This window comes from Triticum dicoccoides, chromosome 5A, assembly GCF_002162155.2.
Source record: "Triticum dicoccoides isolate Atlit2015 ecotype Zavitan chromosome 5A, WEW_v2.0, whole genome shotgun sequence".
NCBI classification, from domain to species: Eukaryota; Viridiplantae; Streptophyta; class Magnoliopsida; order Poales; family Poaceae; genus Triticum; species Triticum dicoccoides.
Window position 1 is genome coordinate 702572711 of NC_041388.1, and position 15890 is coordinate 702588600.

At 46.6% G+C, this 15890-nt stretch overlaps 1 protein-coding gene and 1 pseudogene across 1 annotated transcript in view; both read right to left on the reverse strand.

The window, feature by feature from the left end:
* Positions 1-3586: 3586 nt before the first annotated feature.
* Positions 3587-7630, reverse strand: LOC119300518 (annotated as a pseudogene).
* Positions 7631-15424: 7794 nt separating this feature from the next.
* LOC119300519 overlaps positions 15425-15890 on the reverse strand; it is a 1468-nt gene continuing 1002 nt past the window's right edge. Inside the window, exon 2 of the mRNA XM_037577460.1 lies at positions 15425-15811. Within this exon, the coding sequence (XP_037433357.1) occupies positions 15425-15811 (387 nt within the window). The remainder of the gene's footprint in view (positions 15812-15890) is intronic.

Genomic DNA, 15890 nt, shown 5'->3' on the forward strand with positions numbered 1-15890 from the left:
TTTTTGCGTGCGTGCCCTTCATGGTCACTGTGGCCCGTGAAAAAAAATTGGGCATGTTTGCCGGATGCGAAGCGGAGACGTGCGACCGAGGGTCCCCTCCGGCCATACCGAAACCACCCCCTTCTACAGCAAGTACCTGAGCGGCTTCACAGAATGCACCCAACTTTTGCCAGCGCGTGTGGGGCCCAACCCGAGCACCCCACGGCCAAAATGAGCGAAATCCGAAAACGAACGCAAGTTGCGTCACGTCCAGGCAGTATTTTAGGGGTTTTCGGCCGGGAAAATCGTAGAAAATCCATACGGACTCGAAACGCGACAAATTTTTGCGTGCATGCCCGGCATGGTCACTATGGCTCGTGAAAAAAAATTGCGCACAAAACATGTCTGTTTTTCGTGCAAAGTTTATAAAAATACACTAAATGACAAAATTATACAAATAAATAAATACATATTCAATATTGTAGACTGGCCATCGCCCACTTAATAATCGCCGCGGGCCCGACGTAGCAAAATATCTGCATGAGCCATCGCAATCCGAGGGAATATTCCCGACAAACACGCATGTCTCCCAATCACATCGCCCAATCACGTGGTGCATGCCCTTATTGACAAGATTGGGAGAAATAAAAACGCGGACGATGAATTTGTTCAGATGGCGTTTCTCGTCATGTTAGGGACTATAATTGCACCAGTGTCTGATGAGTACATTCCGAAGAATTATTATGAACTAGTGCAAGATGTCAGGTAGATAAAAAAGTTCAACTGGAACGCATTCACTTTGCGGTTTTGTTTGTCGGAGATTGGTATGGTCTTGCAGCCCGGTCGTGTTAGGGAATGGCCATGTGGCAACCTAGCACTTCTGCAGGTATGATTTATTTTTTAAATTGAATAGTTGTATTATGTAATAATAGTGTAACACATGTTAAATGGTTGTTTGTTTGTTTTGCAGTATCTATATTGGGAGAAGGTGCAGCCAAGCACCGGTCCACAGTATGATCCTTTAGCGTTGTTGAGCCCCTTGATGAGGAATTGGACAGAAGCGGCAGCGGAGAAAAGAGACAAGTACGACTTTCAAAATGGTCGTGGTGTTGGAATGGTAATACGTTAAATATTTATTTTTCCATTTAAAGACTGTAATTAATTATTAATTAAATATGATTGTATGATTCTTTATGTTGTAGATCGGTGACGCCATTACTGAAGAGTACCGCTTAAACAAAATTAGATTGGAACAGGCTGAAAAGAACAAGAAATCCAGTACGAGAAAGTCTAAGATTACTGGAAGGAGAACATGCGTGAGTACATCTGAGGCTTCAGCTACCCAGAACCCTATTATGGATCGGATTTTGACTGAGCTGAAGCACATTCGTAAGGATATGCTTCGTATGCCAGAGCTATGCGCATAGGTACAAGTTTTCTGATTTTGTCGTTCACAATGGTTTTCGATGTGTCACATAACTAATTACAACTAATTTTTGATCACAAAGGGTCATAGAGAAATTGAACAAAAGTGTTGTATTTTACAAAGCCGGTGATAGTGAAAAAGAAGAAGAGAATGAGTATGGTGAAAATAGTGAAAGTAGAAACTATGGTGGAAAACCTCGTAAGGAATTTGTATATAATCCTGACGTGGATAATTTCAAAACACCGGGAAAAAAGAATGTGCAAGAGGATGATGTAGATGATATTAATGATTCTGAAGAGAAGACACCTTATTATTGCACACCTGAATATTTCGATAGTTTCAAGGGTGATGAAGAAGATCCTATCGAAGTTCCTGATGTATCTGATGAGAAATCCGTTACATCTTTAGGAACAGATGAAATCGCATCACGTGGATCGGTAGATTGTATTGGAGAAGATGAGGTACAGGAGAAGGGTGTAGGGAAACGGAAGCGGAGACGATCAAACCTTGTAAAGTCTCCTTATATTCCAGTTATACCTACAAAGCGTTCAGCAAAAGCAAGTGAGTTTTATCATATTATTTTCGAGCTGAAATTACTACTTATCATTGAATTATTAACATATTATCGTCATGTATTGCAAAACTATTCGAGAAAGAAGTCTTTGAAGAAGAATACGATGTGATTAAAGCTAGTGTTAAGTTTGTTCGTGCTTATCAGCAGTCAGCAAAACATAGAAAGAAGGAAATATTCAACGATGGCATGCGCGAAGGTCTGAGTGCAGAGAGGGCTTGTAAGATTCTTGACCATCAATGGCTAACCGGTGATGTAAGTTATTGTTCTGTTTTCTATTAGCATTCAATGCAAATTAGAATTGTTATACACCATTTAAATTATTTTCAAGTTAGCAATGCTTATTCGTCATATCTGTTGGGAGTTGTTGGTGAAGATCGTCATATAATGCCGATCTGGCTGGTCAATTGGTTACTTGAATTTAGACCGGACACCCAGGGAGGAAAAAATGATAACGAAGTTGTGGCGAAGAAGAATGGACCCTTGAATAGATGCACCGATGAGTATTTTAAAAAAGATAAGGTAAGTTCAACTGCCTTAAAGTATGCATATATGGGATATAAATAATAAGATAGTATGTGTTGATTGCATCATATTTTCGTTGTGATGCAGCTTTATATTCCTCTTAATAAGGGAAATACCCACTGGGTTTCGGTTGTCATGCATCGCCCGAAGGAAGAGTTCCAGGTTCTTGATTCTTTGATGGGACCCGAACTTGACAGTGAAATTACAGAAAAAGTTGAGGAGCTGGTATGGCATAAATTTACATGAGCATATTGAAATTATCATTTAGTAACTGAACTATGTGAAATTCTTTTCGTGCTATCATGTATATGAACAGAAAAATCAACTTGGATATGACATACGTGATGCGAATGCGAGCGGTGCTGTGAATTTTCCGGATGTGTCTACTTGGCCTATCAAAACATATAACATCCCACAACAAGAAGACGGGTGAGTAAATACTTTCATATTGTTTTAATATCTTACCTCAAATGAGAACTTATGAAACGTTGTTTGTACGAACTAGCAATTCATGTGGAATATTTGTTCTTCGAAGCTTTCAATATTGGAACGGTGAAAAATGGACAAGCCGTTTTTCTCAGGTCTGGTTTTATTTCAAATGCTTATAGTCAATTAAATTCATTATGTAATACTATTTGAATTGTACTAATATGAAGTTCTAACATGGGTCAATTGATAAATCGAGGGACTTAATGATCGCGCAGCTTATTTTTTCGGAGAGAAATACGCTCAACGATGTGAAGGACAAAGTTACACGGCTTGCAAAGAAGAAATAAATGTGGCAAAATTTTTGTACAAGAAAATTTTGTAGGCTCAAATAATGTTTACATTTATTTCGACTTTCATGTCTTGTGATGAAGAAGACACTACTATTTTGAATATTTAAGTCGAGAATGACATTTGGATTATTATGTTGTCTTCATGCCGTTGTCTTTACATTTGAAATCTTCATATTTATAGTTGTGCAGTCGTCAAATTGTTTTCCTGTACTACTGAATGTTAAAAAAATGTACATGTATTTATTATGCACTTTAAAGCATTGTCGCCGTTGCTTATTATAACACCGACGTTCTTAATTTCCTTTTCTACAAAAAAATTGCTGACAAGTGCGCCGGCCAGTCTGATGTCAGACAGGACCGACGGCACTGTTCAACAGGGCAGCGCCGAACGACGGGTAGCATAATTAATCAAAGACGATCGACTGCAAGTGCGCCGCCGGGTATATAAGCTGGTCGTCATGTGCTCCGTCGGGCGAGGTGGGACTAAGACTTAGCTATCGCAGCCGCTGTGCCTGCAGTGACGCGCGTGACCGCGTGGGCCGGTCCAATATCATTGTTTCCGCCCGCGGTGCGACGATGGCCCAAGTAGCACTCCGCGCGACGACGGCCCAAGTTCCACGCGGGGCGACTTGGAATGTTTAGTCCCACCTCGGCCGACGGAGCGCGCGACGACCGGCTTATATACCCGGCGGCACATAGGCTATCGAACTCCTTTGATTGCCTCGTACTGCTGCCGCCGTTCGACTCTGCCCTGTGGGACAGTGCTGCCGGCCGACGCTGCCACTGTGGGACAGTGCCGCCGACGCACTTGTCGTGTGTTTTTTTAAATGACGGTGTTCTAAGCGACGGCGACCGTACAATGCAGAAAATATACAGTAAACAGCGACGGCGGTACTATGCAAAAATGAGCACGTCAAAATAAACAACAACGACTTGCACAAAATTAACAGTAAAAATTAACACATCAAAATAAACAAAGTAAAACTCCTTGCATTACATAGTCTGTCATCAAAACAAAATAGTCTGACATCAACGAAGTAAAATAAGTTCATATAACATATTATAACAATTATTAAAGATCAAATGTATAGAACATTAAAAAACTGTCTTCAATGAAAGGGTGGAACGATCTTCCATAGCCATCCATAATAAAACTGTCTTCAATCAGAGGGTGAACCAATCTTCCATACTCCACAATTTAAGCAAAGTTCCGACATAACAATAAGATATGTGTTAATTCACAATGAACAAATAAATTCGGTTTGAACAATAAGATATACAATAACATAAGAAAATCATACTTAGGATTTTGAGGGCACGTGGACTTATAATGACCCGCAACACCGCACTGTCCACATTGACGTTTGCTTTTCTCATCAAAAGCTTTTGGTCGCCCATTTTTAGTGACATCAGGACCATCCTTACCGCGGCCTTTAACATTCTGTTTTGGTGCGCCTTTGGTGTTAACTTTTGCGGGATCACGAATAAGACCATGATCTTGATTAGGCTCGAATGCATCGTCGTTCACAAACTGTACCTCCGCACCAGGCTCATCCTCCTCAGTGTAACCATTATCTATTATGTCCCTCAGAGCCGCCTTCAACTTGTCGAATAAAAATGGTTTATGGCATGCTTTATGAGTTGCTTCAGCAGATAAGATAGTCAACTCGTTGTACCTAGCTCTGTCCCCTGCACCTGCCCATCCCCACGCAAACAGATCGCTAGTGCGCTTCACGGGAAGTCCACCCCTTGCAACTTGGCTCAACCTCCGTAGTACTAAACACTTAGGTATCTCACGTAAGCGTCGCTGAATCAGAACGTGAAGAATATGTTTTCAAGGAAGTCCTTTGCGATACATGCTTCTGCAACTGCACTTCACAGTTTCTTCTAAGTTACCTGGGGTGTACTCCATAGTGAATCTAATATCTCTATTTTCCTTCCATGTCAGTATGAATCTGTGAGTGTCTGCTCCTCTCAGTCTCTCAAGGACCTCTAGCTCCCATGCTTTTTCATATCTTCCTGCAAGATATAAAAGTTTGCCGCAGTGAACTCACGGGCAGCTGATTTCTCAATATCTTTACACTCATCCAATACTGGTACTGGAACTGTCTGTGAGTTTGTGTAATCGTCATGCGCCTCATTCTCACGGAGACGAACTATGCAGTTCTCATAGTGCACAATCATATCAACAATAGTCATACCGGAGTCTAGATGCAAGTGAAGGCATGAATTCAGACTCTCACTTCGCTGGTTACTTCGCATACCTAGGAAAAACCCACCTGACAGATATGATGCAGCCCAAAGCCTTTTCTTCTTGTACATCCTACGTAACCATGTCTTTGTTTTCTTCGAGTGCCATTTGGCGGTAAATGCTGCCCATCTCTCCTCAAATACCTTTTTTGAAGTGGCATAATAAAGTAGAGACCTGAACTCCTTTAGAGACTTATGATGAAGGTGTTTCTGCATGTTCTTCTCAATATGCCACGAGCAAAGATAATGCCAAACCTCCGAAAGTACCTTTCTTATGGCCTTAATCATAGCTACATCTCCATCAATAATTACTGACCTGGGCCTCTTCTGACAGTGAGCCCTCAAAAACGTCTGAAGCAGCCATACATATGTATTTCCGTCTCGTCAGACACAAGAGCACAACCGAATACCGTGGTGCAACGGTGGTTGTTCAGACCGACAAAAGGTATAAATGGCATGCCATACCTATTCATCCTGCATGTGCTGTCGAAGACTATCACATCACCGTAGTCAACATGGTCTCGACGTGATTGAGAATCACACCAGAATATGTTTTTCAGCCTTCCTTCATCATCGACGGTGTGCTCAAAGAAGAAATCTGGATCTCCCTCTTTTCTGGTCATCATGATCCCAATGGCAATGTCTGCATCACCTTGTTCAAGCAACTTCATTTTTTCTCTATAACACATGTTATAAAGCTTCTTCCTCCCAAAACCAGCCTTTGCATATGACCCGTACCTACTGACGAGTTGATCATAAATCATATGTTTCCTGATTCCAGCACCTGCCATGGTTAAGATCTCAGCCTTTTGATATTCTTTTATCTGATTGTGAGACCGAAGAACGTGACTTCATCCGGTCTAGCTAGAACGTGACTGTGATCATCATTGAAACTGCTGACATACCAAACGTCATGCTCTTTATCAAGTTTCAAAGTTATATGCGCATCGCAGAAGCAACGAGTCTCCCCTCTCAGCCTGCGGGTCATGCCTTCCATTGTACAAAGTTTTGCATGTCGTTTCCCAGCTCTCGCACACACATACTTTCTCAAGCGCTTAGTTGCCTCAGGACCTTTCGAATATTTCAGCGAGTCCTTTCTTACGCTGAAACCACGCTCGTAAGCATACTGATTACAGAAATTGTAAGCCTCTCCTAGTGACTTGAACGTCTTCCTCATGACCTTCCAATGCATGTCCAATGATTCTTGCTGATATTCATCAAATCCGATGTCAAAATTAAATAGATCATCACCAACATGCTCATCATTCCCGCTTGTACCATCTACATCTCCCTGTAAATTAATGCATTAAATCATTTATGTCAGTAAGTTATAATTTTAATATGTACTGTAGTGATGTAAGTTTCAAAACTTACTTTGCTGGAGTTGTCATCATGAGATGCATCAACGTGCAATTTGTCACTTTCATCGTCCACAATATTCCTCACAAAGTCCCCGTCCTCGTCCATCTGCGCGCATTGCAAAAAAAACATGTAAGCGCACATATGGTTATTATGTCATTTCTTCTCTGATTTTATTAATAACGTACCCGGAGTGCACTTTCAGGAAATGAATCATCTATATTCATATCATCATCATCATCGCCATGTCGCTGCATCATGCAAAAAAATATTAAATTTTCCGTGCGGTCTATCATATTTACCCCCTCATATTTATTGTTTTATCAACATTGATCACACTTACATTGCCACTATAAGATTCATCCAAACTCATGTAGTTCTCCTCACCAGGTTCATCTATATTCCGTGACGAGGTTTCGTTGTCCTCGCCGTAATCATCGCCATCATAATCTCCGTCCTCCTCTAACTATATATAGTTAAAAAAATTGTACGATGAATCAAACGCCGTGTAACATCATCCCTAAAACAACTATCTTATCAAGCACAACAATGTCTCAAACCAACCTCTCGCATGGCGGCGAGGATTTCAGCCGGATCCATTTCCTCCGATGACGAACGTGATGACGGCGTGACGTTGCTGGCCGGCTGAGGCAGGTGTCGACGGCGTGAGGACGATGGCTGGTCGTAGAAGCCGTAGTGCGCGGAGGGAGGCGGCGACGTAGATCGCGGGTGGGCGGCCATCTGGGCGATGCGAATGGAATGCGGCGGCGGGCACGCGCGCCAGCAGCGGTAAAGGCGCCAGGGCACGCGCGGCGGCCTGTTTGGGCCGCGACTCGGGCGATGGCGACTTCGTGGAGATGGGGTCCAACATGGAGACAGCGTGGATGCGTTAGGGTTCAGGGTTTCGACGGCGGGCGTCGGCGGCTACCGTGTCTTTTTTTTCCTCCAACAACTGTCGACGCCAACATCGAGACGTGAGGGCGTACGGCGACGGGTGCGGGTACGCGGGCGGGCGTACGTACAGCGACGGGTGCGGCATACGCGGGCGGGCGTATGACGTCGCGCGCGACGTACGGCTTCGTGTGGGTATTCCTATACCTAATGTGAAATTACCATACTACCCACTATACGTTTTAGGGGGGGGGGGTTGTACCGAAGCACTCCCCTATATATATATCAGCTCAGCGGGGACGTCAAGCTCTAGTACATTGCTTATTAATCATGGTATGTGTTGTCCCAACTTGTCCTACGAATTTCTCTCAAAAAAAACTCGCCCTACCAATCGAATCTTAAATGATTGATTGGTGGGTACGTAAAGGGGGCGCCGTCCTCGTCAAAGGGAGTACTACTGAAATTGAATTGAATTCGGCTAGCTAGCTAGCTGGGGCTGGGCATGCGGGGGTTAGTTAGCTACTTAGACTTAGCGGGAGAACTCGCGCCACGGAGATGCTAGGACAGGATGAAGTAACACTTTTGGAACTTCTCCCAAATTTGTTTCTAGTGAGCAGACATTTTTGTCGAGCCACAAGCAGGTGAAGACAGACAGTGGCGCAACACCAATTTCCCCGACCTATTCGTCAAACTCCAGGCGTCCGCGATGCGTATCCATCACTTTAGGTGGTTGGGATAAGGGTCTTTATCTAGATGCTCTGGACGGTCCGCAATAAACTTGTGATTCAGCATACGCCTTTTCACGGCTGACGCGGTTTTCAAAATGTGTGGCTACTTATAGCTTTAGCGGTCGCTTAGCCACTCACAGGACCCGGACGCCATCGACATCGACATCTCCATCGCAGATCTTCGTGCGTTGGCCTTCTGGTTGGCTCCTGCGCTTCCCCCATCACCCCCGGAGCCGGATTAGTTTGTTCGTAGGGGGTGACAACGGCAGTGATGGTGCCTGTTGGGCACTTGGTCTCGGTCACCCGCCCTCCTCCCTTTCTTTTTCTCTTTAGGGCTTGTTGAGTTGTGTCTTTAGCAGAATCCTCTTTAAACCTTGGTGTGCCCAATGTGGTTTGAACTTTAAGCGAGTACTGAAATTGAATTGAATTCGCCAATTCGGCTAGCTAGATGGGGCTGGGCATGCGGGGGTTAGTTAGCTACTTAGACTTAGCGGGAGAACTCCCTCCACGGATATGCTAGGACAGGATGAAGTAACACTTTTGGAACTTCTCCCAAATTTGTTTCTAGTGAGCAGCCATTTTTGTCGGGCTACAAGCAGGTGAAGACGGACAGTGGTGCAACACCAATTTTCCCTACATATTCGTCAAACTCCAGGCGTCCGCGATGCGTATCCATCACTTTAGGTGGCTGGGATAAGGGTCTTTATCTAGACGCTCTGGATGGTCCGCAATAAACTTGTGATTCAGTGTACGCCTTTTCACGGCTGACGCGGTTTTCAAAATGTGTGGCTACTTGTAGCTTTAGCGGTCGCTTAGCCACTAGCAGGACCCGGACGCCATCGATATCTCTATCACAGATCTTCGTGTGTTGGCCTTCCGGTTGGCTCCTGCGCTTCCCCCACCACCCCTAGAGCCGGATTAGTTTGTTCGTAGGCGGTGACAATGGCAATGACGGGGCCTGTTGGGCACTTGGTCTCGGTCACCCGCCTTCCCCCTTTTCTTTTTCTCTTTAGGGCTTGCTGAGTTGTGTCTTTAGCATAATCCTCTTTAAACCTTGGTCTGCCCAATGTGGTTTGGACTTTAAGCGAGTATTCAAATTGAATTGAATTCGCCAATTCGGCTAGCTAGCTGGGGCTTGGCATGTGGGGGTTAGTTAGGTAGTACTTAGGCCCCGTTCTGAACGTCTCCAGCTCCGAGCTTCATCCCCTCCGCTTAGGAGCAGGCCCGAACGGCGCAGCTCCGAGAAGCTGGCTTCGTGGAGGAGAGCATCCTCGTAGTGCAAAAATTAGAAGCTGGACGAGCCTAGCTCCCAAAAATCGAAAGAGAAGAAGTTGGTCAATATTACCTGATATGCCACCGCCAAGTGAGCTCCAAATAGCGTACCGGTTCGTTTTCTCTCGCTACACTCCCGCACAAAGCGTTTTCTCTCGCTACAGCCACCAAGTCGCTGTCGAACGCTAGTTGGGCTCCCGTGAGAAGCCAGCTCGCTGGGCTCCCGCGATCCGAACGTGCCCTTAGACTTAGCGGGAGAACTCACGCCACGGAGATGCTAGGACAGGATGAAGTCATAGTTTTGGAAGTTTTCCCAAATTTGTTTGTTTCTTGGCAAGCAGACATTTTTTGTAAACTACAATAAGCAATAATGGGCATCGTATGCATGTTTAATAATCATTTAAAGAAATGAGGGTGATGGGAGGAAAAGCCAAAACGGAACCTTCTACCGACTGTCCTCTACTACTAGTGCTTTGCTTTCTTCCGAAATTTTCTTCCGAGGACCAAGGCCAGCCAGCCCGCGTAAATAGAACAAATTCTTCATGATTTCTAGAGTTCCGGGATTACTTCACTGATATTGATTATAGGGGAGGAATATCTCCTCGTTGCCTCATGAAAAAATGGATAGACTATTTCCCTCATGCGAAGTGTAAGAGGTAGCTAGTGCAATAAAACGAGGGAATCTAAAAGGAAATGCTTTGCTCTCGACAGAAACAAAATGCTTTGCTTTCAGCAGAAATGGCTTTTATGACGCCACTACGTGAACATGAAACGGATTGATGGCACTGGGTAGCACCCGTTTTTTCTGATGGTGATGCTGGATGGAATGCCGGTGACACTATTTGACCATTTGAGTGGAGGTAGGATGGTACCCAGTATGGGTGGAGCCACCCCATACCTGCCAAAAGGTATAATTTTTTTTCATACCCGTTACCCAACAGGGTATACGGATATCCGTGGGTAAAATTACCCATGTTTGCAAAGTATCAATTTGAACAACTCATGATCATAATTAAACAACAACATATAATCATGTAAAGTCATTTGTTCGGTGTTAAATCGTCCTACGCAAAATATCACTGCCAAGTTTGGCAACACTTTCTTTCTATGTAAAACTCTTTCTTCCATCTTCACCTAATACCTCAGATACTAAACTCCCTCTTGCGCTCCTCCTCCAGCATGACACGGGCGGTGGCGCCAGCTCTCTTGCGGATTAGGGTGATAAAATTGACAACCTAGATATACGCGCAGGACTTATAAACTGAAACAGAGGGAGTATTAACCAATTGATCATTAACAACCTGCCAACAATCCAAGGCATGCTAGATGGGTCATATTGAGATCTGGGAGTAGACAAGTAATGAGAGGGACACGACATCAAAAGCACTATGCTCACACTGTTACACCAACAGCAACATAGACATGAAAGCACTATCCTAGCACAACAGCGACATATACATTCAAGGCATTTGTCAAAAAAAAACACTTTAACTAAGCCGCAGCAATGAGAAATTCTTTTTGAAAGATCCGAGGTCACCGGCTTCACTAATTTAGAAGAAAGCAACAGAAAATACAAGGGTGATCAAGTGATCATGGTTGCCAGATGCTGGGAGATGTAGCTTCCCAAACTAAAAAGAACTAAGGTATTATCTCGCTACATCTTCCCCGAACGGGGGATCAAGACACCTTGCTCCGGCAAGCCACCAGAGCTCCAGCGCGCTCCTGATGGCTCATAGCACATCCTCCGCCAAAGGAGTTTTTCCCCTGAAGACACATGCATTCCTCTCTTTCCACAGCTCCCAGGTGATCAACAGCAACATTTTCTTGAAGCCCTTCCTGCAGCTCTGGGGCATCATGGCGATGATCCGTTCCCAATGTTTAAGAGAGCTGTGATTTGGATGTCGCTCCTCTTTCAGTGCTGCACAGCCAAGTCTGCAGGACATTGTCTGCCAGACTGATCGAGCGAAAGGGCAGTCCCAGAAAAGGTGCGTTGAACTCTCCAAGTTTCTATTGCAACAAATGCAGAAATAACCATTAGGCCAACCTCGACGTTCCAAGCAGTCGTTGCATCATAATCTATCCTTGAGGAGAAGCCAAGCGTAGATTTTCACTGTGCCTGGCGCCCAAGCCTTCCAGCATGCTACTTGGATCCCCGAGGAAGGGGCATCACTTATTTGGAGATTGTACGCAGTCCTGGCTGAGTAGGAGCCGCCGTCCGCTCCGGCGACCCAGCTGATCTTGTCCTCCTCGGAGGAGAGCACGACGCCCGCCCTCTGAATCTTCCTCCACATTTGCAGGAACTCCAGGCAATCTCCGCAGTGTTTCCGTGTCGGAGATCTCGCACCCATTTGTCCTCTGTCAATGCATCGGCTATCGTCCTGTTTTTCCTTCTTGAGTGGCGGAACAGAGCCGGGAACTCATGGTGCAGCGTGGAAACTCTGATCCAGTTGCTGGTCCAGAAGGGCGCCAGTTTTCTGTTGCCCAACTGCATCGAGGTTGCAGATGAAAACAGCTCGCGATCTTCAGAGTAACATGGGGGTGGGAAGCTCATCCATGGTCTCCGCAGCTGCTGCCAAGCAAGCCACAGCCAGCGCAACCTGAGAGCTGTACTGAATTGACGGAGATCGGGCAACCCAAGCCCCCCTTATCTAGCGGGAGGCAAACATCTCCCCAGGCTACCTTGCACTTGGCGCCAGTTAAGTTCTCCTCTTGAGCCCATAGGAATTGCCTCCGAGCCTTGTCCACCTCTTTCAGGATTTTTTCGACACTTTTAGGACTGTCGTAGCAAAAAACGGCAAGGCTTTCAGGACTGCACGCACCAGGAAGCGCAGACCGGCAATGTTCATGAGTTTTCCTTTCCATCCAGCCAGCCTAGCGCGGATCCGGTCGATGATGAACTGAAAGTGCACCAGTTTCAGTTTTCTTGGAGAGATTGGGAGCCCCAGATAGGTGGTTGGGATGTTGGACTGCTGCCCTCTAAAGTTTTCCAGAACTTCTGATAACTAAACATCACCACAGTTTATTGGGATGACTGAAGATTTCTCTTGGTTCAGTTTTAGTCCCGTAGCCTCCCCGAATCCGCGCAGCAGGTATAGCAGCGTGTCCACTTCCTCCTTCATAGGGTTTGCGAAAATAACAACATCGTCAGCGTACAAACTAATCCTCATGCTGATGCCATGGCCCGGCGGATTTGCTATCATTTCCTCCTCTGCAGCAGCCTCTAGGAGTCGGTGCAATGGGTCTATTGCCAAGATGAAGAGCAGGGGAGCGAGCAGGTCGCCCTGCCTGAATCCACAACCATGGAAAATGGTTGGGCCTTGCGTTCCATTTAGCATGCAGGAAGATGAGGCGGAGGAGAGGAGTAAGGCGATCCAATTTCTCCATCTGGGCGGGAAGCCCATCTTCTGCATGAGCTCGAGCAGATACTCCTAGGACACAGAGTCAAAGGCTTTCGCTATATCTAACTTGAAGAACAACGCCTTCTTCTTCGTTCTGTGCAACATCTTAACACAACTTTGGACGTATTGATAGCTGCCATGTATGCATTTGCCTTTCTGGAAGGCGGTCTGCGCCGGTGAAATGAGTGCAGCAATAACCCCCGCAAGCCTTGCAGAAAGAACTTTTAAAATGAGCTTTACAACTGAGTGAATCAGGCTAATCGGCCGGTAGTGATTGACCTCAGAGGCACCATTCTTCTTTGGGAGCAGCGTGATCACAGCAGTGTTTATTTCTGCAAAGTTTTGCCCTGCCAGCTGATGGAACTTGTGAAAAACAGCCATGACATCTTCCTGAATGATGTGCCAACAGGAGCGATAAAATTGTCCCGTGAATCCGTCAGGCCCGGGTGCTTTATCTGTCGGGGAGGAGATGATAGCAGCCCAAACCTCGGCCATAGAGAACGGTGAGTCTAGGCCTTGCGGGTCGATTGTGGGGATGGCCAGCCTCTCCCAATTTAGGGTGGTTTGCCAGTCATCTTGCTTGTCCACAAACTTGGTGAAATGGTCATGAAGGATGCTCTCTTTCCCTGCATGATCGAAGATCTCCGAGCTGTCCTCTCTAAGAGAGTGTATGAAATTTTTTCTTCTTCTGGCTCTCATTTTTGCATGTAAAAGCTTGGTGTTTGCGTCTCCTGCGCGCAGCTAGGTAATCCTTGAGGCTTGTTTGCGCCTGGCCCTTTCAATGGCTGCCAATCCTAACACTTTTAGCTTGAGTTGCTTTCTCAGATGAAACTCTGCAGTCGTGAGCCTTCTACTTTCTTGAGCCACATCAAACAGGCGTATCACTTCGTTTGCAATGTGCAGTTCCAGCTTCGCTTTTCCAAAAGTGGCCTTGCTCCAGATCTTTAGATGAGCCGCAGTCCGCTCGAGCTTCTTCTTGATTCAAACGAAAGGACAGTCGTGTGGCACCGGCCTTTGCCAGGCATGAAGGACTGTTTCCGTGAAGTGTGGAAACTTAGGCCAGAAATTTTCAAACCTGAACCTGGCTTTTCGCGTTGGCGTGTCTACTGCGGCGAGCACCAGAGTGAAGTGGTCGGAGAACGATGTTGAGGGAGCAACCAACAGATGATCAGGGTGCAAATCTTCCCAGCCCCCGTTGCAGAACACTTTATCGATGCTATAGAGAGTGGGGTTTTCCCTTTCATTACTCCATGTGGAACACCGATTTTTCCACTTGATCTCCTTGAGTCCAGCTTGATCAATGGCTCTGCGGAATTTTCCCATCATTCTCCTGTTTATGTTTGGGTTGCTCTTGTCTCTAGCTTGATAGATCATATTGAAGTCCCCGTTGATCATCCATGGTTCATCAGAAGGAGGGGCAGCAGCAGCTATCTCCGCAAGAAAGTTCTCTTTCTGCGCATCTTCTGTCGGGCCGTAGACCATGGTCATCCAAAAAGGCTGCCCCGAGCTCAGCTCCCGTACTTTCGCCATGATGGAAAATCCACCCAAAAAGTGAGAAACTACGTCGACTACATCTCCGGTCCACCTCCCAGAAGATCGCCGCTCCACCTCCGGTCCCGATTGCAGGCAGCACTACACATCCTTGTAATCTACTGTCGCCTATCTCACGAGCTACCGCCGTCGTCCATGAATCAATTTTTGTTTCCTGTAGGCATAGCACCGCTACTCTATGAGAAGAAGCTACGTCGCTGACAACCGTGCGCTTCGCCGGGCAGTTTAAACCTCTGACGTTCCAGGACATGAAAACTAAATTGCCGTCACACATCGAAGAAACTAAATCTGCTCCGCCAACTGAAGATTTTACTAATACAGAACGGGGACACCTTACAGCAGCACCGGGGGCGACGATGGCCACCAACAGCCCCAAGACCCCATCATCGACGATCAAACCACAACACCGAAGAACTACACATGAAGACTAGACCTAACTCAAGCTGGTTTAGGACCAGCCGCTGACGGAGAGTAGCTACTACTACAACTACTGACATAATCAGACTTGCGTGAGCTCCTCAACCTCAGCGATCCCCCGCCATGCCCGCGGCGATCTTGAGAGCTTCCTGGTCAAGGCCGGTTAGCTTGGCGATTGCAACAATGTCACCGTCGGAGAGGGGCTCCTGGAAACGCTTCATGATCTGCGTGGCCGCTTTCGAAGTCATCTTGTCCTTGGGGCCGAGCTCACCTAGCTCCTAGACTAGGCGCAGAACCGCCCTCTGCGCCACCGGGGTGGAGTTTCCAGCTACTGCCTGTCGAGCACTGCGACAGGAGGGGGCGGAGGTAGCCCTGGACTTGGGCGGGGCGGAGTAGCGTGGACGGGGAGGCTGGCTAGCGAGGATCAGAGGCGGGACCGCAGCAAACAGCTCGGCTGCTTGCGCCTGACTGTCATCGATTTGCATGGAGCCCACCTGCTGGATGACCGCGTCCATCTGGAAGCCCACCGTTGGTGCTGCAGGGGAGGCGATGCAGGTCAGTAGGCACGGCAGCATCTCCGGGCTCTCCAGCTCAGCGGGCTTGGCGGTGGGCGAAGAGGGCGAGCGGCCATCGTCTTCGAAAGCCAGCGGGGTGACGAGCGCGTCCTGAATGGCGTTCTCCATCTCCAGTTGCATGCAGTCCGTGCGCGGGGGCGAAGATAGGGCGCGGCCGTTGTCGGAGAAG